Raw genomic sequence first — 26393 nt, 5'->3', positions numbered from 1 at the left:
TGTCAATGCTTCCTTGAAGAGGAAACTGAATTCCAGCAGAAGTGTGCTTTTGGAATTAAACTGCCTCTATCCTATAAATGCATTATTTATCTTTTATTTAAAAAGACCAAATACCAGACAAGTTCTGCTTTTGGTACTAAATATTCAATTTTGATATTCCATGCAGCTCTACATAGAGTCCCAGATAACCACAGTCTGGTTCAGGTGATCAATACCAACCTAATATTCTATAGCCTTTCCCTTGTGTGTATTTGAACTATAAAGACTCAGAAATGGATGATTTTATGCAAGCAAAGGTTTTCATCTGAGAAGATGGTTCCTAACAAAATCCTGTCAGAGCTGAAAAGCCAGAGGGGTTAACAGCACCACCTGGAGCAGCCCAGGCAGCGAAGGATTTATCTTGTAAGAGTAGTTTAGGGCCTCCAGCAAGACCTTTTCCACACCAAAACCTTATTATCCTTTTTTTTGGTTGTTTATTTTAATTTGGAGACATTTTTCTTTAAAAAAAGAAGTTGCAGTTGAACAACAGGAAAGTAAATGTAAGAGTTACAAGGGTGTTATTCCATTTCGATCCACTGTTATGGTCTTTCTGAAGAAAGTACCTTTCAACTTCAGCATGTCTGAAGAGGAAATCTGCAGTTAGTTCCCCCCTCCCCAGTTAACATAACCAATAATTCTCTTCATATACTCAAAAAATACTTTCTAAATCTCATCTTGAAGGACTAAAATTAATTCCTTGCATTAATGAACTTATGAAAACATAAAGCATTATGGCAATTCAAAAATTATATTTGTTTCATGGCCTCAGAAAGATTCACTTCTAGAGCAACTCTGTATTTCAGAAACCAAGAGCTTATTTCATTTCTATTTCGGAGGCAGGGTGACTCAAGAAGCATTAATCACTAGAACTTCAATCTATGCAGGGGGATTTATAAGCATCCAGGTAAAGTAAAAATGAAGCAAACAAGTAGAATACATATTAAATCCATGTACGCTTCCTGTGCTTACTAGGAAGAAAATGCTACACCCACGAAAGGGAGAAAATGCTATTGGCAGAGAAGCAGCATTTGCACCACTCAAACAATTTACTCCTTACATTTCTCATAATCTGGATTTTAATCCAGAAAACAGTATTCCACAAAATATATTACAAAGTATACATCTTCACCTGGAAAAACATCCAACCGTTTCCCCATTCTCATGAAATATATTACTTTGCATCAAACCCGGTTCTGCTGACATAACTGGTTATGTGTGAACTACCACGAGCACTCCTCTCTCTGCGAACAGGGCCACACCAACTCTGCTTTACTTACACAAGGTACGTGCTCTACACTCCAGGGGAGCTGCATTAGCAAAGGCTGGTACAAGAACTCCCAAGCAGAAAGCTGTCGTCAAGGTGCACAACGGTCCAAGCCAACTTCTCCTGTTCAGAGAACACACTAATTCTGCTTCCAAAGAAAGAGCTCTAGGGGGGGATCTTAAAAACAACAAAAAGCACAGCATAAAGCAGTCTGGATTCGTGTTTATTGAAGCCAGTAATTAAAGACGTCCTCATTTTGCCAGCACTAGAAAGCAAGATTCCACATGACTGCATACTGCACCTGGTTAAAGCCATACAAATGGACTAAGGTTTGTTTCATACATTTGCAGTCCTAATTGTAAGGTGGAAAAAAACCCAATAAACTTAGTATACAGGACAGTGAACTTTCATTTACAGCATGTATATTGTTAAGTTCATGATGTACAGAGCAGTCACTTTCAACGTAGTTAAATTAAATAAAATACGAAATTCTGTTCAGTTTAAACAGGTTTTTTAAATGCCAATAAAAAAAAAGTGCAAACTTAAAATCAAGCAGCATAACCACAGCGTTTTTACGGAGGGCCAATCTTTAAACTTTTCTATTTGCTTCAAGTTGAATGCTTTCATCTTTTGTTTTCTTAGTTTAAACGTGAACAGTAGATGCAGTCACTATAATGCATATAAATATAGTCATATAATAGTTTAAACAGTCTACCATACAAGTGTATCTGCAAATAAAATGAAGTTTCACTTGAAAACGTAAAGGCTGTTTGCAATTTGGCCTTTGGTTCCAACGCCTGAAGACACCAGAATTAACAACCGTGCAGCTCACCCAAGCTGACAGACTTCGGCAATCACAGGATGCTACATTACTTACGACTTTCTTCCATAAACTAGGAGCATTCACTTGCAATTAGAAACCGGAAATCCGTTCCTGTTTTGTCAGAAGCAGCTTTCTGCAACACTGCTAGGTTATCATACGTTATCAGTTTTAATTGATTTAGTGTATTTAACATTTTTGTAGAACCGGAAAGTACTTCGATTTTAAGTTTTAGCCATATTACTAGAGAAAGTGCTTATCAGGTTAGATGACAAAAAAACGCAGCTTCAGACTGAGGTTTTCAAACTAAATCCCGTTATGATCACACACTTTTTCAAATTTCCCGTCAAGTTTTTGATGTTTAAATCTCCGATCTCAATTCTCGGTGTCAGGAGGACAGTGTGTGATTACTTCTGGTGCGGTAACTCGCAGCGGGCGCCCGGGACACCAGGAAGCACATCCACACGACCCGTCAGCTGTCCGCAGCCTTAGGCTAAACTGTTATCTACACAACTGTATCACTTCAGGTCATACCGCTTATTTTTTAAAAAAGTAAAAAAAAACCCAAGAAAAACATAGTATTTTCAACAAAAAAAACTGGCACAAGTAACATACTCATGTTAATGTTTGTCGAAGAGGCAAGTAAATACTCGTAGCTTTCTAGATAATGTTTAGACAAGACTTACAAGAACAGCCTCTTGATGTAACATAGGATTTGAAGTTAACATCCAGTACTGTGTTAGTGGTCAATCTAGTTCTGTATATTTAAGTAACAATATATATTAGGGAAGTTATATCCAGACATCAGATTTAGTACAAGTTCATATCAATAAAAAGTAAACTCTGCAAAATTCAAATTGTGGTTTTTCCCTTCAACATTAAGAGCACAGAATATGCTTGGTAGTTTTAATTTATGGTAGTGTGTACATGTAAAACAAGCATACTGTATATAAAATCAAAGTGCCTTTTCAGTAACGATAGCAGTTTTGTTTGTTTTTACAGAATGATGGTTTTATGTGACCGTGGGCAGAGCTCCGCAAGATCAACGGGGACAACCACAACCCATCTTTCCAAATGAAATGCTACATTAGAGAAAATACAAGTTATTAAGTGTGTTCACCATGTACACATTCATACGTTTAGGTTACCTTCAGAACTGGAGTTGGCTGCACCTGCAGCAGATGCGGTTGGAACTAGGGCCATGAAAGTCTTTTCTAAAAACCTCCATAGGTGTAAGGCAGGAATCAATTTTAGCTTGGTAGCTAATATTTAGTTACAAAAAGTAAGAAAAAAAATACTGAGAGCATTCTGTAGCATATTTCATTATGGGAAAATGATACGTCACCCACCATTCTTCATAGGCTAGCCTCTCGGCGTAAAAAAAAGGCAGAAGCTATCAGAAAACAGGATTTAAAATTAAATACAAATTGCCAAACTACCCATTTTAAAATAAAACCAAACAGTGACTGTTTGTACTACAGTGCACAATAAATTCAAGCACCTCCTAAAGACACATCACACACTGTGCCAGGCACTTGGATCTAAACAAGTTATAGTTTCTCCCTTTGTCAGCTACACCAGAAAGGGCATCCACACTCTTAGACTTTTTTAAAAACTAAAACGAGATTTATAACAAGAATAAATTCCCATGACGCTTAGTGTTCGGCCTGGAATTCTCCAATGTAAAGTAGTCTTTTGAAAACAGTGATTATTTACCCTATGTGAAACACAGGATTTAACAACATTGCTCCTCTCCAGTCAATCCAACGTTCTAGTTTCTCACTGCCCCAAGTCTGTTTCCCCTTTCAGGGCTCCATTCCCTCCCTAGGCTCCTTTCACCTAATTAATGCTCTGTTACACCACCACCATCTTTCCAAGAATATAATGCATTTGCAAACATACAAGTAGCCAATTCCAGTAACTCTGAAAGAGGATTGAATTTCTCTTTCTTGCCTTGTGTGCAGTCAGTAGTAGTATTTTAATAAGAATTCTCCATTTTTTGCTTCTCTGTGTTCTTCCCAACAGGAAATGCAGCTGCACCTGCTTACCTCCAAAACCAAAAGAATTGCCCTATATAAACTCTAAATGGTTATCTTATACAGAGGGATTTTATATGCAAACTTCCTGAATGTGCACTTTTTACTGGGACAAGGCAATGATGGAGTAAGCTCATTTCCCCTGCCCCAAGAAAACTGATAGCATCTGCCATAGCAGAAAATTCCTGGTCTTATCAGATCAATTTACATAGTTATTTGGTCATTTACATATGCATTTTTATGCGCTATCAAGCTTCGTTCTCTGTTGGAGGAGAGTTTGTTGTTACCATAGAGTCTGGCTTGCGAGTCATCCTATCCAATTCCTCTTGAACATTTGTCAAAACTGTTTTTTGTCCTAAAAAGAAAAGGGACAAGGTTAAAACAATTTAATTTCAGTTAAATGTTTTAACCAATGAGTACGGGTATTCATGAAATCACTTTTATATGACAATATATCATTTATTTTCTCATTATTTCACCACCTACCCAAGAACACGGGTCCTGACACAATGCAAGGTAACATCTACATAAAGACTGATAAATACTCAGATTTGACTGACTTTAAAGAGATGAAATGGTGAATTATACAGCAGCATAAAGCAAAGAAAATCTGTGATATATTTTACAGCAATTAACATTTTGAAATCAATCACATTTAGAATTTTCTATTAAAAACAACTATACACAGGTCTATTATTAGAACTGATAGCAAGGACTGACTTTAAACCCAGATTTTAGCCACAAGTTTTCCAACGTACACAGGACACCTGCTACAAAAACCACATTTGTTTGGTCACACTTACACTTGCTGTGTTTTAATATTAAACAACTAACAGGAAGAACTCTTTTATGTCTGCAGACAAGTTTTCCCTTAAAAAAGGGGACACAAATTGCATATTCATGTAATATCTCAGAGCAGTCATTTCAAAGGATTTCTTCAATTGGAAACAGACACGCTGAAGTATTTAATGGAAAAGCATATCTTACATTTTTATATTAGACTCAAAACTTTTTACCAATTCTCTAACTGAACCATCAGTTTAATCTTCTCACTCTGAAAATTATAAACCCACTAACTGAACACTAAAATTGGAGCTAAATATTCTATATGCCTAGTACATACAAGCATTTAAGATTAAAAGCTACATTTTTAGACAAAAAGTAGATTATATAACCATGTACAGCTTCCTTACATAGCCAAAGAATTTAACAAGCATCTGTTTTCCAGCTCAAATGTGTGTGAAATATTAGGTGGATTTTTTCCAGGGTACATGCTGAAAACATTAAGAAGGCAAGATTTAACTGTTGGAGATTTAAGTGCTTTTTCCAAAGTACAAAGACATAACCAAGTTAAAAGGTTACCTTTAATCACTACAAAGGTTTTGGATTCAAGCACTAGTTGTAAGCCACAGTACTCTTAACAGCACCTATTCAAAGCATGGGTATTTAAACTAAATTTAAAAATGAGTACATTAACTGTAATATAACATACAAAACACTTTACATGTAAACTAATGGTACCTTGGAGTTAAAAAAACCTAAATCCTAAAACAATAAAAAACACGCAAAATTCTTGCTCAGACAAAAGTAGATCTAAACAAAAACTGTGGCTTTTTAACGCTAGATGGACTGGAACCTTAAACCTCCAAAGAACAAGGAGCTGTGTCCTGCAACTACCTCATACTGGACACAAGAAACACGGCCAAGCCGTTCAACGACAGGCAGGTTTACACACTCCCCTTTACCACCATCATAGGTGAGCACCTTTCAAAGAAGAAGACAGACAAGGAGCTGTTTTAAGAGAATAAAATTTCCCCCTACATTATAAGTTAAACTGGTAACTCACTTTCAGGTTCCCTACAAAAATATCGTCAAGGATGGTAAGGGTCTTAGTCAATGAGATGAGCTTTATACAATTGTTATGTATTGTCCTTTCTAGACTCGAGTGAGAGCAGGGAACCCTAGTTCCTTATCTGTTGCACAGGAATGGAAAGGTGAAGGCAAATCTTGGAATCTGCAAGAATCTTCTTGCGAATATAAATGAAATAACTTTTAAGTCTAGAAGTCCATGCCAAGAAAAATAATACACCACAGAAACCACCAAATGAAGTTATTTGAAATATCACAGTCTACACATGGAAGAAAAAAAAAAGAAATTAGCACTTCCTCAATATGATCAAGACTCAAATATTATTTACATCTCAGCAGTATAACTTCACTCAAATAGTCAAGTTATAACAGGCTTAATATGGAAGCCCTGGAGTTGCGAAGCTGCAGTAGTTTAGTTCTGTCTTAAAGACTGTACATTTTGGCACTGTCACCTGTCAAGGTCTGGCACTTTACTGACCAGTTTAAAAGACACACACTGTTAGACCAACGCGGGCCAAATAACATATTGAAAACACGCAAACCAGCCAGCAATCACAAGTCCAATACCTGATTTCTTGGCTGTACTTTGCACTCCTCCAGCACCAGGACTCCCAGGAGAGCCAGTCTTTTTGCTCAAGAGACTGTTAAAGAAACTAGCCAAGACACCTTCACTTGCAGCATTATCTAAATAAAAAACAAATATATACATCACAGAATAGTTAGTACTGGTAAACAATAGAACTTATTATTTACATATATATATATAACTCTCTTACCAATCAATGAAATAAACCTAAAATATGAGAGTCTTTCTCGCTCAATTTAAAGACACGAGTCCTTTCAATTCTTTGGCAAAGTCAGAAATGACTGAGAGCATATTACTGCTCTTCTGGAATGGCGGCAGGGGGGTGATTTTAATCTAAATATTTGTATGCTTTTGTTTTTTCTACATGTAGAACCCAAGAAACAATGTATTCATTATGGGTGTGCAAAGATTTATAAGTCCATTAACAAACTGCGTAGACATTTTACTGCTGTCTGTCACGCCACACTACCTATCATCAATCAAAACGTGGATGTGCAGCAATGAGACACGATCCAGAACTGCACGAGGAGGGCACCCATTGTGGGTGAGGTTTGGCACCAGTCACCACCAAAACAACACTGGCCACACCAACTTGTTCAATGCTCAGAGAGGAAACAAACCAGCCCATACCGCCAAGCTCCGTCTTAGGGCTGAGGAGCGGGGAAAAGGGTGTAATTCCCAAGCTTCTTCATCTACTATAAAAAATTGCATTCTAGAGAAGGTTTAGTAGAACAGGTTTCATTGTGGATTCCAGAATAAGTGATGTGAAGTATAAAATTGCACATAGTTTAAAGCAATCCCCAGTCTAATAATCCAACTGATGCATAATAGATGCATTTAGGCAACCTAAGGAAACAATGTATTTGAGCTCAGACTCTGCTTGGCAGTCACAGAAATCCACTTCAAATCACATGAATGACAAAAGAAAGAAAAAAGAAAATCAAACCTGAAGCTGTCATCAGTTCATTCTTGTTATTAAACTAACGATACCATTAGTGAATAAATTGCAAAATCCTTCTACAGAAGATGATTTCTTTTTAAGGGAAATAACACATGATAAAAACAATAAAATGCTTATTCTTACTTTTAATATTTGGATCTGGTTTCTTAACTGATGTTATTGGTGAGGCACTGGGTACATTGGCAGGACCAGCTCTGCCTTGAGTTCTTGGGGATCCTGCAGGGCCTCTTGCAGGAGATTCCTGTAAAAAAGTCCAAATCACACAAATTAGAGAAGAAAGCAAATGTAACATCACATACAAATTACTTTTTAAACCTTTATATTAGCACTGTAGTGTAAGCACACTATGAAAAAAAAAACCTCAAAGAAAACACCACTGGTGTGAATCACTGTAGTAAATTGTTAGTTCAATAATCATCAGATATTTCTATGTTACCGCAGTGAATTACCATTAAGCAATTTATAATCAACATTTTAAAATATTGCCTTTTTTATTATTTACTTTCTGCAGTTGGAGGTTATGTATTTTACATTTACAAAATGAATCTCTACAGGTTAGAATTGCTCCCTCTTTCCTAAAAGGAAAGAAAACATCTCCTCTACTCTTCTCTTGGATCTACTTACTGATGCTCTTGTAGGCGTTGCTGGCTGTTTGGCAAGGAATGACTGCAAAAACAACACATTCAGAAAATTAAACATACTTCAGAATAATGTAAGTGTTAGTTTCACTGTATTTTATTTCTTTAACTTATTTGACAATTTTTTTCTGATATTTACGGGCTTCCTTTGATATTTATATACTTCCAGATTTTACCACTAGAGGACAGCATTAAAACAAATAAATAAGCTTCAGCCCTTTGTCTTAGGCAGCCGGTCCAGAACTATAAAAAAGCCAGAATCACAGCCACCCATGTCTGTGACCACTATATTTATAATCAGCTATACAGGAAAGTTTTGGGTTTTATTTTTTTGAAAAGAAAAGAAAATAAGATGACACAGCATAGCCAAATTTGACATCTTCAAGTCCTTCAAGCCTCTGGCTGTAAGAAAACTGCAACACTAAGATGTTTTTAAAGTATTTATATTTTACAGATCAATATATCTATGCTGTGAAATTTCAGATTTTCTTCTCATTCTTCTCCTCTGAAATGTAAATTCTTTCTGTTCTCAGCGTATTTTCCTTCAACTTGCCACGATAAGTGGCCGTATTTTCTATTTGCCTTTGTTACAATAAAGTCTTATGTCACAACTCCACGTGAATTTACAGAGCTGAACAGTGGCTATCTAGTGATTTAAATGAGGAATTAAAAACTGTAGGCAATAACAATGGAGAGCTTAAATTCTTATTTAGTAATTTAGTTTCATTCTTACCTGCTGCTTCATAAGAAATACTTGTTCATCTTCTGCTGCCAGCTCTTTATCATGGACTAACTGTTGAAAAAAGATTTTGTTAATAGAAGTAAAAACTGAAATCGCTGCGACTGGTTTTATGTTTTCATGATCAAAAGGGAAGAAAGAGAGCCTCATCTTTAATACAATTCTTTACTTTTTTAAAAACCAAAAAACTTATTTCACATTTAAAAGCGTAGTAACATTAAAGAAGTTGTCATTAAAATAGTGTAAGTGAATGGAGCAGACTCCCATTGATGGCAGCCTGTGGCTATTCTCCCAGAAAGATGAGTACTTGGGTAGCAGCCACATTCATCCTGTTAAGCTTTGGTGTTAATCTCCTCATGAAAATTGTTGAAGTCCTACAACGGTATTCTCCGCTTTCAAAAACTGGTTTTGGCCCACACATGCAAAAAGGTTCATGTGAAGTGGTTATTTCTGGACTGCCTTTCACTCACTAAGGTGAACTGGAAAATGAAAGCCTGATGTTTCACACATTTGGATTAAAAAAATAAATACATTTAGATTTGGAGCTCTTCAGTATTAGTAGTTATTAGTAGCCATTCAAACTGCTTATTTGTCAGGGGACAGGGAAGAGTTTACCCCTTTTTACCTTTCTTACAGGAGGTTTCACAATGAAGTCCTCATATGCATCTTCTGGTTTCACTGTTGTGAAGTTTTCATGTAAAATGGCAATTTTCTTTTCATTGTCCCAACCAGCAGGTCTACAAAAAGAAGGAAAGCTTTTCCTTTTCGGTCACAAAAAGCACTTCTACAGAGACCATTTATTTACTGCCCTCTACCTGAATAAAGCAATTCTGTTACAGGTCAGTCCTCATTCTCAGTTAAATTCCAAAGACAGTAAAAAGCTGAAATGGTAGACTCTGAGTCCAGTAACCCAAATGATACACATTGGTTTTTAGTTCAAGACTTCAGAAGACTCACATACTAAGCTTCTGAATGACACAAATCATTCAAGTTCTTTTTATATATAGTTATATGAAGTGTAATGCTTAATATAAAATAATCTGAAACCATGCTGCTTATCCAACTGACTTACATAAAAACTGCATCCTTTTCTACCACTAAGGCAGGTGTGGTAAACTGAAAACCGTATGTTTTATGTACAATGTACTTATACAACAGATCAAGGTTCTTTTCCTCCTTAACTGATGTATAAATCAAGGCAGCCCCATCTGATTATTTATTTAAGGAAAACATGTTAGATACAGCTTTTAAATTATAGTAAGAATTTCAAAACGGGACCTAATGGACATATATTTACTACACCTGATTTTGAGAAGTAGTTTAGGGAAAAAGCTATAGCCATTTAGTAGCCAGGAGAGGAAGGGGGTATAACAGGAGCAGACTCATGATACTTTTCTCTCAACATGCACGAAAGTCACTTACTCTCCCAGGCACCTAATTTTGAAAAAGTCAAAAACTAAAGAAACTGCCAAAATCTTGGGTTTACATGGAAATTGCAAGTTCTGAGGGGAAAACCAAGAAAAACCACCTCACAAGGCAAATCCTTTGTAAAGGAACAAAAGCTCTGAATTCCATGCAGAATTTAAAAACCATGCTATACACCTCTCAACATTTTCAAAACAAAAAATGCTAAGTAGTAAATAACTAAATACCAAGCAGTCTTGAAGTGTAATTTCTCAGATTAACTTTATGTGCAATTCAACACTAAAACATATTTTCTTGCTTCCACATTACAGCAAATCGCTTCAGTGCAGGAAAGGATACACTGTAAGCAGAATCTACGAATGTGTGACTGAATGAAGTCGAAGTGTTCTTCTCTGTAATCGTGCTCCTTCTCTAGCACACTCACTGCGTCGCACTGCAAGAAAGGGAACAACCAAAGCCAGAAAAACCCAGTCACTCCCAGCACATCTTAAAACATCTTCCTTAATATTACAAACACATCGCATTTACTTTGAGCCTTTGGTTTTAAAGTGCCACCAATACATCAAAGATAAAGTAATTAACGTTTAATTGATAAGGTTATTACCCTTCTGCAAAATTAAAGAAAAGTAATTACACTTTTCCATAGTAGCAAACAGCACCAGAAACTCACTTTTGTACAAACTACCAGCACCGGAATACCAAGGTTATGAGTCAGCACGTTTTCTCCAAGTGGCAACGAAACGTGTTCATCCTCTTGGCCAGAAGGGCCCCTCCTCTGCGGTGATCCTTGGTAGCCTTCTTCAGGTTCCACATACTCTTGAAACTCCTTTATAACTATTAAGAGAGAGATCTTCTTAAGGTACAAAGGAACTAGTTCTTTATAAAGCATAACCAATCTACGAATAACTACAACTCACTTTTTTTTTGGCTGTTATAACAAGGTACTATATGAGAACAGAACGCAAGCTTAAGCCTTGTTACCCCCTTCAAACACAGTAATTCTCCACCAACATTTACAATTAGATAAATCGAGTGCATTTGGTATCCAGAACAAGCAATCAAAACTATGTGCAAGAGCTACAGTATGCACAAATGCACATTCCTCAACTCAATGCATTTCTTTATAAGGGAGCTGATAACAGAAAACATAAATACAGTTTAGCAACGTCACCAATACTCAGCACAATTTGTACCTAATTTTGGAAGAAAGCATGGTGAAAATGTACATGGGGCACAGAAAACACCAAGCTTAAATAGCCACTCTACCTTATAAACTATGACTCAATTTAAGTTTCTATGACTGTGAATTTCTGTTGGAGGAGTTGAATGCTAGAAACACAAAAAATACACTGCATAAATACAAACTCAAGGACTTTTAAATGTTAACTGAAGAGATTCTGTTATATTCTGGAAAACTATAATGGAGTCCAGAGGAAACTAGATGCCTTCTAAATTTTCAGTGTTTTAATTTTATGGTAATGACGCATGTTCCAATAATATTCAATACTATGAAATACTGAAGTGCCTAAGAAATAGTATTAACCCCATTTTGGGGGTTAAGAAGCACACTGTGACCCCATGCAAGCTTAATCAAAAGTGGGCTGCAACCCACAGCTTTTCTTTTTCCAGGATGAACGCCCAGAGCAGATCCATCTGCCTACAGGATGTGCCTGCTCCCCACCATGAGGAGCACTTGGAAAGAGCCAAGCAAAGCTCCACGAGCTGCTCCCCTGAAAGCATCTTTACGTTAGAAATAGCGGGAGCAGGCTGACCATACTCACAGTAAGGAAAACTCTTTGAAAAAGCTCCCAATCTCTAGCACAGTCACAAAGACAGTGTTGTTCAGCACATCCATCCATGTGACAGGGAAGGAACTGCAATTCTACTGCAGGCCATGGGATACAGCTGAGGTTTAGGAAGTGGGAAAACCTCAGAATAGTTTAAAATACAAATCTTGCAAAATGAAGTCACTGTACCTTTTCAAAATAGGAACCATTCCTGCAATAGAATGGGCATGTGCAAGGAAGATCAAATCAGAAGAACACTTCTGTTCAAAGCTGCACAATCTGCAATTTCTATTTGAAATATAAAATTGTGTGATTCCTGGGGAAAACAAGGAAGGTCTAGTCCAGAGAAAAACTTAAAAAACACACATTAAATATAGACAATAAGACTTCTAATCACTAAAAATATTCAAATGCAGTTGCTTTTAAACTTGGGGAGGTAGTGCCTTCTGGTGGAGAGAAAACAACCATGCTTTCAAAGAGATCCTTTCCTCTAGTGTTGTTCCATATTCAGCAACTGGAAATCAAAATTCCATTACACATTCTGCACAATAAATATGTTTACTGACTATCTCACTAAAGCAAATTAATTCCAGAGCATTTAACTACAAAAGGGGTTTTGGTAAGTACTTGATAGAAAAAAAAAAAACTATTGAAGACAAGTAGATCACAACAGTTAAAAAATACCATTTACATCCACCAGAATCATTCAGATAAGCCTCTCTGACTTAATCCGATATAAAAGCGTATTTGACAATACTGGTCTCAATTTACTACAGCATTATAATCAGACAATATTAGTTTCCTAGGCTTTGGTCATATCAGAGCAGAAAAATTTTTCTTTACTGAGTTATCTATTAGTATAAAACCCCTCAAAAGCGAGAAAGGAGAGCCTCTCTTGAAAACAGTAAGACTCCGGACAACATCATACAAACCATTATTTAAGATTCCCCAAAAATTTTACTAATATAAAGAAGAGCAAATGCAACATAGAAGCTTCAGAAATCTGATGGACATCCTGATGAGTTTCTGCTGAATGCGAATGAAGACCATGGTCCTCAAGAGCCAAGAACCCCCAAGAGCAGGCAGAACCAAACCTGCGCTCCACAGCCCTGCGATCGGCCCAGCCTGATCCGTGCATGGAGGAAGAAACAAACTGGAGACTGTTGTTGCTGAAGATGGTTAATAATGCGCGTGGTCTGGCATTAATCCCTGCCTAGAGACTGAGAAATAACACAGAAAACACTCAGCTTCAGTTAACAAGGGTGGCTGCTGAACAAGCAACTACCAGAGTTAAAAGAAGGCAAAAGAAGCTCTAGTAAGAACCTCAAATTGTTTTATCTTGAACACACATAGCTTGTTTCTGAATTAAAGGGGTTTAAGTGCCTGCTAGCAACAGGCTCTTAAAAACTTTTTAAAAGACTCTCACTGAACCCCCATTATCATTCAAACTTCAGCCGTTAAATCCCAGTAAAGTTACACAGCAAGGGCTGTTGGATTTACCTCTTACCAACAAACTGCAGCCCAAGCATCTAATAAAGAAGCTTGCTTCAGTTAAAGTGTCACACAGCAATTCAGTACTTTTTCTTTACTTCCAATATCTGTTTCTCACTCGATCTCCATTCTTAAAAGTTTAATGGCCATAAAGTTCATCATGCACCCAAACAGCTTGTATAAATCTTTCTTCTTTTTTTCCTAGTGAGCTATGAATATTTTATCCTCCACGTAATTCATGTTAAGGAATTACATTCTTTATGGTATGGGAAATAACTCTTTTCTTGATTAAAAAGTAGAAGAAAAAATACTTAGGCTTTTTTTTTTAAACAGGAAATAAGATGATGCATGTAAAATAGGAAGCCAGAAAAGCAAATGTTCATCTGACAAATCAGTAATATTCTGCTACCTATCAGTAAGGTTGAGTATTAGCAACAGCCTATTACATTTGAAAAACTATCACCTGGTGATGATATGCCATAAAAATTACACCTCTGCTACTGATTTATCTGCCAAACTTGAGGTTTACCTAGGTAAAAAAAGCCTTTTATTTAGACTTTTGCGTTTAACACAGCAAGTGAATGCAAGTTTACAGTTAATCCTTTTGTTCTCACCTTATTGCTTATTTCCACAAGCTACTGAAAGTTGACTGTAACAAGAACAGAAGTACCACCAAGAAAGCAATCCACCATTATTCTTATGTTTGATTGGTCTAATAACAATAAACTCGTCAGTCTTGAAGCACTGTTTAACTGCAATATGGAAACGGCAGACAAACACTACAACTTAACTACTTAGATCACAAAGGCACTGAACAGCAGAACAAGAAAAACACAGAAAATTTTCCACAGACAATTGTTTCATATTTACACTTTATTCAATTTCACAACCAATTCATGCAGCTTTTTTTTGAGCACTATCTTTACTGACCATAAATTTCAGTCTTGTGAACAGAATTCCTAGACAAAAAACATCTGGGCAAATTAAGTTTATTCTATCCTTTAGCTGAAGAATTATTGGAGCTGTGAGTAAGACAAAAAAAAGGCAGAGAATCTGAAATCAGTTCAGCCTAAATGGGACACTGCTTAATTTTCAGAAAAATGTATTATTGTGTTTCAAGCGTTTAGCTTCAAATGCTCCAGAGGACATTAATAGAACAGCCATTTTACCAGTATACTTCCTTTCTACATTTCTTGATTCTTGACAGTCTTCTGCTTCGCTGTCATAAAGAGGGATGCAAAATTTAGATCTTCCCCAAAATAATTAATCATATGTGTTATTTAAACAATTACTTATCATAATTGAGCCTGAATTAAATTAGAACACTTGAACTGACATTATATATCTGAATCCACACTGGCCAAGCTTTTAGCAAGGAATTTCCAGAGCAGCTCAGCGCTAGCAGTCAGCGCAGACAAACAACACTCTTGGTATATTCTGAATAATTCAATTTCCTTCAAGGCAGCCTGTTGCTTCCGTATGTGTGTCCTGCCTCCCACTCTGGAAGCTCCTTAACACAAAAGGAAAGCTCGTACACCAGATGGAGCCCAGCGTCATCCACCCAGCCAAGCCAAGAGTCAGTATCTCAAACAGCAAACATGAGACAAAAGACTGGGTGGAGAAAGGCCACAAAACCCTTGAAACCAAAGACGAGCAGTCCAAAGTTCAATTCCACCGAGAAGGGTAAGCTAACAAAAGGATTTCTGGAAACTGGTAATAAGATCTTAGTAATGGAAAATGAACAACCTAGCAGCACTTTAAAGGGATGCTATTGGGATAATACTAGAAAATGTTTCCCTAGAGTCAACAAGAACTACAGGCACTGGTACCAAGTGTAATCGCTGGGGAAAGCCCTGTGGACACTGAGTCTGGTCCACATGCCACCAGTTCTACCTAGAAGCAAACGTACAGGAATGCGGTTCTGCAAGCTGAACTCAAACATGCACCTCCCTGCGGGGAGATGCTACAGGGGGGCTTTACCGGAATGAATTTAGCACATCCCTTCACTCTGCACCCCATTTCTATATTTTGACTGCCTGCTTTACATCTGTGCTTTGTTATACCATTTTTTTTTTTATATCCGGGCTACTGCAACACAGTGGCAGCTTATCTTAGGAGGCATACACAGCTGGATTTCAGTAAGCAAACTTTGCTGCTGTAGCTTTATTGATGGACTGCAGTCAAAAGGCATTCTTCAGGCATGTGTGTTCTATATGGTCTGAGCAGCTCCACTAATATATCCACAGCTAGAACAGGAATTTCTTTTAGCAAAATTTGCTGTTGAGAGAATTACAAGCTATGGTGGGAGAAAGTTTTGAGCACAGATCTGGCCCCAGGGCCAGTTTGCAACAATACAGAAGACACACATTTGAGATGACACAAGTGTCCTACACAGAGACTAAGAAAAGGAGAGAGATGGAAGTTTGGGGGTGCAGACGGTAGGGCCCGTTTCACCCGCACACTGATCCTGAAGTTCACTGCTCAGCCATCGCATGGCAGCAGAGTCCTGCAAGCCTGTGAAGCTACACAGCTCTCAAACTTTCCTTTGCCCTCAACTCTATTAAAGTACAAGAGTAACAGGGAATTTCTACAAGACTTTAATTTCGAAGTCTCTTAAGACAATACCATTCCAAGTTCCCTAAACACTGTGCTAAAGCTTTGCCATAGCTGTAAGTAGCTCCTCCACAAAGCAGACTCTTAGGGAAGGTTTAAAATACTTCTCTTTCCAAAAGTAAAATTTAAGTGCACAAACTCTACATTTATTTGAACTTCCCTACAATTTGGTGTGTCTCAGAAAAGTGCAAATTGGTTTAGCTGTTGTATTCTGAGACTAGACCTGCCTTTTCATCTCCCATTCCCAAAAATCTCTCACATGTACATACAAAAAAAATCTTTTTCCCCTTAAAAATTGTCAGATTTTACTCCTTCTTTTTAAAAAATATATATAAGCTGGTGATCAAATCCAGGTGGTTTCTGTCATTAAGTTTAAATTCCAGTTAGTATGCTGTAGGCACAAGCCTTTTGGGAAAGGAGATCAGCTATAGAAATACATGTGAATGCTCACATGCCAAACAGATTACACTGCTGCCTAAAGTGAATCTAAGGAAGCTCCCAGACAGTATTTGCAAGGTTTAAACGCTCCAGTACGGCGAGCCACCAGCCCTGAACAAAAGCAGCAACCAGCAAAGATCAGTCTAAATCTACACTGCAGCTAAGGCCCTTTCCACTGAAATAATTTATTTTGGAGTAATTCAATAGGGAAACAGAAAAAACTCAAGAAACATTCAAAACTATTTTAGGAAAGAAAAGAAGCTGCAGGAAACAGCACTGCAGCGGTGACTGCTTGCCAGTGCCAGATTCTTTCCTGCCACAGATATGCCAGGAAAGACAGTTAATTTATACAACATTCCTAAAGTCATAAGGTAGGAATGGCTGCAGTCAGAGACGACTGGATGTACCAGGATCACAGCCTAAGCCTCGTGAAAAACAAAGGCAAAGAGACCCACTGGAAGATAAACACAGGGTGGAAATGGGACCTTGGCTTAGATACCACAGGAGAGCAGGCAGCTCACTTCAGTACTGAATTTCGTCAATATTTTTAAAATGTCATTCCGTATGTAGTCATTTTTTAAAAATAATTTCATTATCAAAATCTCATTACTGCAAGGGGTTTAGACCATTAATTCACCTGATGTTTTGTTAGCACAGCAAAACTGGAAGAGTTGTTTTAAAGCCTAACAGTCTTTTTGCATTTGAGTTGTAATCACAATTTCAAAGTAATTCTTATCCAACCCATTCTTAAAACACTACTCTGAAGAAATTTATCATTGCAAAAGAAATCTGCAAGAGTTAGTTCAAAACAACAACCAAAAAAAAGGGACCAGAATATATGGATGCACAAAAACTTACACTTCTGTTCCATGTCTCTCATATCTTCTGGAGGAATTTTCATCTTATCAATATGTTCTTGCAAGACACTGGCCCATTTCTGTAAAGACTCCATAACAGTCCAAGGTCTAGACATATCTGCAACAAACACTACAAGGGTGTCTTGCAGAGATTCTGCAGAAACTGCAAACTTCAATAGCCCCTTATGGTACAAGTCTCCGTCCAGAATCCAAACGTTACAGCGAGTATGATCTGAAAAGAAAAGGTAACAGTTGTAACTCAACAGATGCCAACTTTCTTGCTTTGCTAGTCCACAAGTAAATGGATGAGTACATCAGTGTTAAATGAAAGACCAAACCCCAACTACCAGCAGATCTTGCCTGTTTATTTTCAACACAGGTGTGCATGTAAATGCCTACATTACTCAGTAGATGCTTTCATTTAACAGGATTTTTTCTAGGTTCAGAATCTTTTAAAAAAGAATTTATGTTATTTGGCTTTTACTAAGGACAGCTGACACAACAGTTTTTAGATACTGCGTAGCATTCCTGAATTTTAAATATGTATATTCCAAGTAAAACCAGAAGACATGTGATGCATGTTAACTCCAAGTTCAAAAGGGGGTGGTTCTAGCTGAGGCCAGCAGGGAAGCCTGAGGTGTCCCTCTGACACATTAGCTGGTTTAACATGCTAAAGACATCTCACAACAGAAATAAGCTGCAAACAAGATACAGGCAATAAGCAGCTTAGGTTTCTAGCACAGGAGGAGGAGCAACCACAGGATAAACTCCCAACCTACCAAACTGTAAAGTTGTGCTACCTGCTCCTAATTCACATGGACTTAGCATCGGCTCCTACTGGCAGGCTCCTTATAGAATGAGTACTGAACAAAAGATCTGGTATTTTAGTTTTGTGTTTCTCCCCAGAAAGCTAGCATGAGAAGTTTAACCCAAAATGTCAACTTTGGCAAGAGCAGCAGAAACTGAAAATGGAACATCATCCAGGAATGATTTATCAGGTACTCCAAACAACAAAATCTATCTAAATTATTATTATTAATAATAACAACAACATTATCCTTGGAACTTCCTCCTGAACAGGAACAACTATCTTCTAGACTCTTTCAACACATTCCCTGTTCCACTAGAGCTGTCCAAAGGGAACGGTGGGTCTCCATATGTATTACATGCAAGATACGTGAATTCTGAAATACACAGATCAGGAAAACAAGCACTGCAGAGCCCAGATTTTCAAAATTCACAGTTCTTCACAATTACTCTGCCTTATTATGTTTCCCTGCCCTGTGCTCCAAATCGTTTAACTTCACAAAATAAATCCCATCGCTGTAGTTATCACAACTTCAAGAAATAATCCATCGGGATAAAAAACACTGGCTCTACAAAAAGGCAGAAACTTGACTAAGGAAATCGGAAGAAAAAAAGAGCACAGAGATATACATACCTCCCTTCTAATCAGGTCTTGGATAAAATTACTGAACAGCCAAGTTACAGACAGATTATAGCAAGATGCTATACGTGGGCAGTCTTCATTTAGCATGTTATGCTCCTACTTATGTACTGTTAGGCTGTCATAAGACATTGAAACATCAGTCATGACACAAACAGGCCAACAGTTACGCTTTTAACTTAAAAGATCTTCCAACTGCTCATCTCAGATCTATCCTTTACAGTAAACAGTTACAGTAATCCTTGTGTATCTAAGAAATGAATCTTTGCATATTCCTTGTTTCCCCCATCCTTCCCACCCCTTTCAGGAAGCCGTCTCACTGACATCACACAGCATTCTCACAGCACTGGATGTACGAATCTAAAGCTGCCGGAAGACCTCTAAGGACAGAGCCTGATAAAAGTTTGGAAAAAGGAAGCTAGGACATAATGTGAACACATTTACTATTTCACAATAGTAAATGAAACATCAGTGCAGGACTCCATTATTCTCTGCAGTGCAGAAACATCCTTTTTATATTCCCAAAAGCAGAAATCTACCAGTGAATAAAAACCCTGGGAGCTTTCCCTGAGTGAAAGGTTGATAGACATTGACTTCCTCCTTGAAGCAAATACAGAAGTGTCAAAAGCCCAACTTAAGTCTACCTATAGTCTACGGAAGTTTACAATTCCCATCAGCACTTCCACAGTTTCTCCTGTGGAGAGTGCTGTGATCACAGAAAAGACTTTCACACCTTATCAAGTAACAAAAATTAATAAATATCTAATTCACTGCTGCTAAGCCGCTTTTTTAAGGCAATACCTAAAAGCTACAAAGGTTTTCTTTGCTAAACCACTCTGTCCTACTTAAGGATTTAAGTTTCTGCTTTACATCTAGAACACAGACTGGAACTAGAACACAGGTGGAACTATCACTCAAATGAAACCAATCTGCTAGGAAGACTGGAAGTCCAGCACTGGACTTTTTTTTAAAAAATGTACTTTTTTTAAAAAAAAAAAGAAAGATAACACTGCATGAAAATGAACGGTTTTCCTCCTTTCTTACAATGAAGAGGTATGGCTCGTGATTTACATTTGCTACAAATACAAAACACACCTTAAGATACAGTCCTGGTTGTTCACAATTTGGCAAGGACTTGAAGGCAGATTCAACCTTGTCAGCACCACGTCAAGCTCCTAGTTAGTCATATGATGTCAGCGTTAACTAGACCTTCCGTAGAGGCTACGACATTAGGCACCAAAACAGAGCAATTACCAGATTCTGCTGGAAAAGCAGGTGCTCCTTATTAAGGACTATTAAAATATTAGCTAAAACTAAATTTCAAAATCTTGTCAATATTTCATTATCCCTTTAGCCATAAAGAATATTTTCCAGCTTTGATGAATTTTACTGCAGATGGTCAACTCTGCAACCTGCAACTACACCTCCTGCACTTACTCAGAAGGTATCAGCGGTAACTAGAAATCCCTCATTCAAGCTGTGAAGAGAAGGAAAACAGGGAAAAATAATTTTCAGGAGAACTACTTTAAAGAAGTTTCCAAAAAAATATTCCCATTAGAAACCAGTGTGCCAGCAGCGCTTGGCTCAATCTGGAATAACCAGTTCCACTGCAATATGCATTTATATGACTGAGGCCAGTCCAAACCTGAGGCAAAAAAACAAGACTACCTGATTTTGTTACAGGTAAGAACGCAACAACAGAATGGCTGTACTTCACCGGCATATTTGGCAAAGTCAGGACAACTGTATTGCATTTGTAATCTGAGGCAGTTCAACTGAAAGTCCTCTATGGTGTTCATATTTGCCAGCTCACCCATACGGCAGGGGTGTCAAACTACTCCTACATTTATACAGTCCTAAAATTACATTCGGCCCTTTGAAAGCAACCATGAGGCTGATGTGGCCCCGGTGACAATGACTGTGACACGCCTGCCATAGAGTATTGCTACAAAACCAGGGGAGGTAGTTTGTCACATTGTCTTCCTGTATGTCCCTACTTTAACTCTGCCCCGTCACTGCAAGAGGCTCTGAAAGATACGCCAGAAATCCATATCCTTTAGCAAAATTATGCAGAGCCTCTCTTCTACCTCTTACGAATTACGTTTCTCAGCTCTTGAAAGCAGACTACCCAGCATCGTCACAAAACACCTATTCATCACAAAGAGGCAAAAAATTAAAACTGGCCATGCTCCCTGAGAAATTCTACCAAGAGAGGACTCTTGGGCATGAGCTCCAAGGTTGTTTAATATCCTGAGCTAACTTTAGAGCTAGTGCAGTGTGTGCTTTCATCCAGATGAACTATGGTGTCAGGTATGCAGAAGAAGCCATACCCTCCAAGGATACTGTACCTGGGGCTAATGATCTAAGAGAATCCTCTCTCTCAGGATTACTTCTCAGGCATCCCTAAACCTCTTGAACAAATGCCTTAGCCAAGGCAGAATTTGGCATAATAGCCTAGGACAGAGATTTTTCACGCAGAGGTTCAGTAGTGGACTTATTCTAAGCTATCCTGAGACCTAGGGACCAGAGTATTGAGTGTTACATTGGGCAACTAACATCTAACAGAGCTGAACCAGCAAACAACCGATGCAGTGGGGACGTGTATCTTGCCATCCAAGCTGGGTGTCCAGTCACCGCCAAGAAAAAAGCTGGTCACAGTGAAAATAAAAAAGTTAGTGGCTACCTGTATTAGCCATGGGGGTTCTTCAAAAGAGAAGTGTTTTCTCTGCATTTGCTTAATTTTCCTGCTAAAAAAGAGAACACTTTAATCACTGATCTAATCTTTAGGGGAAAAGAAAGAAGTAACTGTAAACTAAGATATGCACCTAGAAATCTAGAGTAATCTTACTTCAAATGTAGGAAGAGTCAGATTCAAATACCCCTTAAGGAGGAAGGGGGGTGGGGATAAGAAGCAAACCAGAAGATTTCCCTTAAGATTTTTCAAAGGGTGGTGGGAGGTAGATAATGACTCAGCACTATGACCAAAATATTTCTCCTGGACAGAGTAAACTCTTCCAAAATTAAGAAGAAAAAGACAGAGAGAGCAAAGAAATCTTCTAGCACCTGGGAAAGAAGTTGAAAACATGTTCTCACTCCACTACGAAGTTTTCGTTACCAGTGTTGATCTGACACCCCTGGAAATCCTTGTGTTTTGCTGGTCTTGAATAGGCTGGGGTATAATAAAAAGCAGATACCTGAATATGTGATAGTAAGCTCCTGAATGCCTATCTTCAGTTTCTTCAGGGCTTCCAAGAATTGTGGCTCAATCATAAAGGCTTTGTTCCTAAACCTGTATCTGAGCATACACACGCTTAAAGCATGCAAAGAGTTTAAGGAAACTAACCCAAACCTGTCCTAGAGAAGGACGAGCATTATCTTTCCCTGCTGGGAGGTCCTGACCCACTTTGCTATTTATTTTGCTCACCGATGACACTAACGAGACAGAGAAGAAAAAGGTATGTATTATTAGATCCTAACACATCCATTAAAGGGACACATGAATTCTCCAGCTGAGTCTGGCAGTCAAAAGGGTCTCTTTTTCCTGCTTGTGATGCCAGAGTTCTTATGACAGGCTTCTCCTAATCACCTTAAATACTCATCACTTCTAGATACTCAGGAATAGCTGCAAAGTATTTCCACAGAAAGGACATACTTGAGGTCTGATAAAGAATACCAGGAAAAAAAGGCACACCAAACATTTTTCTGCTTATAATACCATATCCTTTGATGCTGCAAGAAGCCTTATGTCACAGGCTGTCCTAACGCTCCTCATCACAGTGGTTTTTTAATCCCATGAAGTATTTACACTGTACTAAAGAAGACTGTGCATGAAAAAGCACTTATACCAAGAACTTCAAGAAGCCAAGAATGGCTCAGCATTTAAAATTACAGCACAAAAGCTGTTTAGGAACTGCAAGATTAGGTGGCCACTGAAGACACAGGCAATGTACTCATCCTTTAATTGTGCCTAACTTAATATCCAAAGACAGTTTATTACCATGTGAGCGCAGGACCAATCTCCATAACAACCAGTCACATATGGTACTTAATCACTTGTGCAAGTCTTTAGTACATTTCCATTTCCAAAACAATATTATAGGATCTTCCTAGCTCATTTCTTTTCAGAAACATGGATAAAGCATCATCATTGCTTCTCCCTTCTGAACTGACAACTCAGAACAAAGTCATGAACAGGAAGACTGTCATTTCCCATTTTTGAAGAGGGAAACTAACACAAAGAGGTGCTTCTCTCATTTTGCTCAGAATGAGAGAAGCAGAGGCAGACTTAGGAGCACTGATAATCAACTCACTCCCCATCTCTTCCTGCCCCTAACCTTCCTAAAAATACGAGTATTCTGTTAATTAGACCTGCTTTTAAACGATCTTTCACCATCATCCCCTTCCCATATAGTAGAGAATAACAATCATCAACAACAACAAAGAGAAAGACAAGGGGCAAAGAGACAAGTTCCAATCTGAGAAAAAAGAAATACTAATTCTAACTTAAAGCTCTCTTCTTCACTCACTCAGCTCTAGCAAAATACCCCAGTTACAGTTAACCAAAATACTGCACACAGCCCCTGTAAGGAAACACCAAAACCCTATGCCCAGAAATCCATACTGAGAATTAAATTCTCATGGACGTATCACTTTCTATCATTATCAAGTAGTCATACCAAATTACACTATATCTGCTAGTAAGTCAACATCAGCAAATCTAGCTACCCTAAAAGTAAATGGATCCAGAGCGCTGCTCAAGTGTACTTTTTTCTCACACACAGGTCAAGCTGTAAGAAGGGCAAGTGGGAGAATGAACATTGAATGTAAAATGCATTTAACTTACAAGAAATTAATATAGCTTCTAAAATACAGAGAACAACGCTGGAAGCAGTTACCTGGGCATAACCCAAAATACACTGATGAAACCACGGTTACAAAAAAAGGCATTGTCAGCTACTTAATTACAATAAAGAGATTACACATAAAATGAACCTACCATCTCTGTCTTCATCGTGAATATTTAGATACAAGTATTCCAGTCCTCTTCCTTTCTTGCCATGCTCAGCTCCCTGTATTTTAGCCATAAGCGTGGTTTTACCTGAACCATCATCACCTGCCAGTAAGTTTTTACAGGACAGAAAGACACATTCAGAATTAATTTTAACTTTGTAGAAACTTTTTTTTCAAAACACACTTAAGCAATCAGAAATATCTTTGTACATTTTTTGGCACTACTTACCTGCTGTTTCCTTTCAAGTATTCCAGCTAAATCCAACAGCTTATACCATGACAAGAAGGAAGCACTTAACTATTCTGTATTGCAATCCTTTTGTTAAAATAGATATTATAAATCTACCAGCATAATAAACCAAAAAGAAAGTAAAACTATCAGCCTGAAGACAATAACACTGTAGATCATATCACATAACCCAATTTTAACAAACTGATGCCTCAGTTTGTTCACATCATTGTTTTAAACACACTTTCTACAAAAACAAAACCAACCACCCAACTGCTTTCATATGCTACTTACCAAAAACAAGAATATTCTTGCCCGATGGCAATTTAGATCTTGACCGGGTAGAAACTTCACTCAGTATCGAGGACCTAGAAAAACAGCATCCCCCTTGTCAGGCTGACAGGCAGGGCGGTGCGCGCACAGACACACAGACACAGCGCGCACAGACACACAGACACAGCGCGCACAGACACACAGACACAGCGCACGCTGCCCAGTGACAGCACCCGTGAGCTCAGCAGATCTGCGCAGACCAATCCATTCACATCCGTTCTATTTACAAACCAGATATGATGTCAGAGATTCAGGTTCGTTTCAAAAGACCAAAAGCATGCCACCTTTTTGAGAAAAGCTTTTATCATTTATAAAACTCAGGCGGTGACATTTTCTGAAGTTTTTCTGCCTTATAAAACGTCACATAACTGCAAGCACTACTTTTGAACTGATGACTAACTCTTCCCACAATCCATTACTGTACCTTATGCACAATTTTTTTGGTCATTATTAGTAATTTTTTACGCATTCCTCAGAGAAAAGAGACGAAAAACCAAGCGATCCCGTCTCCCGGAGCCCACCCCGCGGATCTCCGGCAGAGCCGAGTCCCGGGCTCCGCACCCCTGCCCTCACGCCCCTCGCAGCGATGCTGCCCTCGCTCCGGGGGGTGCGGGGCTCCCCTCACGCACCCACAGCCCCTCCACACCGGTCAAGGGCCCCGCTCCCCACCCTTCACAGTCCCCGCCGGTCCCGCGCCTCAGCCGCCGGGCGGGCCGGCCCCGCCGCCGCCACCCCCGCTCCTGTCAGCGCGGCCCGAGGGCGGCCCCGCAGCCCGCGCCCACCGGGGCGCACACTCCGCTCCAGCCCGGCCCAGGACTGCCGCCCGCCGCGGGAGGGCTGAGGCGGCTCGGCAGAGCAGGAGAACCCGCCGTGACAGCGCGGGACTCCCGAGAGCAGCCGCTCGGCTCCGCCGCCGGGGTGCCGCGGCCCGGGAGGCGCCCCCCGCCCGGCGCGGCCGCTCACCAGAGGTTCTGCCCCTCCTCCTCCTCGCTGGGGAGCTCGGCGCCGCCGGGCCCGTCCGGCCCCAGCAGCTTCTTCTCCACCAGCACCGGCGCCATCTTGCCGACTGCAGCCACAAAGAGTGACCTCACCCGGGCCCGCCGAGGACCCCGCTCCTCCCTCTCCCCGGCCCGGCTGTGCGGGCAGCCCGCGCTGCCGGCCCCGCCGCGGCTCAACGCCGCCGCCCCCCGCCCCTCGCGTCCGTCCCGCCGCTCCCGGCCGCGCCGCTTTCCGTTCAGGCGGCGCCAGGGCAGCCCCGGCAGCGCTCCCCGCCCTGGGCGGTGTCTTCCGCGGCGGGTGTGGCCGCCGCCGGCAGCGCCCCCTGGTGCCCGCGGGAGCGGCTGAGCGCACCTGCAGGACAGGGCCTGTTGTACATTATTGCTCCCGAAGCAAGCTTTAACTGCCACCCACATTCTCACACCCCGCCAATAATCGCTGCTCTTCCAATAGAACTACAAAGCAAGTTCAAGTTTTCTTAAAAACACGTTTTCCTTTGTGATTTGTCACCAATTCAGCCTTTCAAAACGAAAAATACCGTTCTTCAGCAGCCTAAGATGCCGATTATTCTTACGCAATTACATTTTTAGGATGCTCCTTATGCGCGGATTTCAAACTATTTTATGCAAGAAAACTAGTAAGATTATCAAGATTGTGCAGTCACTGAAAAGGAGAGAAAGATTGACACGAGGTTTCTGCCTGCTTCTAGTCCATGACTCTTCTCTTTTGGATTACACAGAGTGTTCTAATGATGCCTGTTCAGCAGCTGAAGCACCAGAAGAGGCTGTGGGAATGTAATCCTCGAAGACCTTCAG

The 26393-nt window shown here is 39.4% G+C and overlaps 1 protein-coding gene across 1 annotated transcript; it reads right to left on the bottom strand.

Moving 5' to 3' along the window:
• Positions 1–1509: 1509 nt before the first annotated feature.
• DYNC1LI2 (dynein cytoplasmic 1 light intermediate chain 2) lies at positions 1510–25726 on the bottom strand. The gene is made up of 13 exons (XM_065848134.2): positions 25546–25726; positions 24544–24617; positions 24007–24123; positions 17565–17795; positions 11048–11211; positions 10717–10810; positions 10025–10160; positions 9578–9689; positions 8947–9006; positions 8200–8241; positions 7699–7816; positions 6596–6712; positions 1510–4514 (listed from the first exon to the last, which is right to left on the bottom strand). Exons 1-13 carry the CDS (start codon positions 25638–25640, stop codon positions 4408–4410), a joined length of 1467 nt encoding a protein of 488 aa, XP_065704206.1. The 5' UTR covers positions 25641–25726; the 3' UTR covers positions 1510–4407.
• Between the last annotated feature and the right edge of the window lie 667 nt (positions 25727–26393).

This window comes from Patagioenas fasciata, chromosome 13, assembly GCF_037038585.1.
Source record: "Patagioenas fasciata isolate bPatFas1 chromosome 13, bPatFas1.hap1, whole genome shotgun sequence".
NCBI lineage: Eukaryota > Metazoa > Chordata > Aves > Columbiformes > Columbidae > Patagioenas > Patagioenas fasciata.
This window is presented reverse-complemented; position numbering and strand designations above follow the sequence as displayed.

Bases quoted from the DNA above. Each gene is read 5' to 3' on its own strand.
- DYNC1LI2 (XM_065848134.2), bottom strand. From the start codon at position 25,640: ATGGCGCCGGTGCTGGTGGAGAAGAAGCTGCTGGGGCCGGACGGGCCC. The intron at 11,212-17,564 runs GTAAGTTTTTGT...CTCTCTTAATAG, and splicing joins GAGAGACATGGAACAGAAGT to TTATAAAGGAGTTTCAAGAG. The intron at 7,817-8,199 runs GTAAGTAGATCC...ACTTTTTTACAG, and splicing joins CAACGCCTACAAGAGCATCA to GAATCTCCTGCAAGAGGCCC.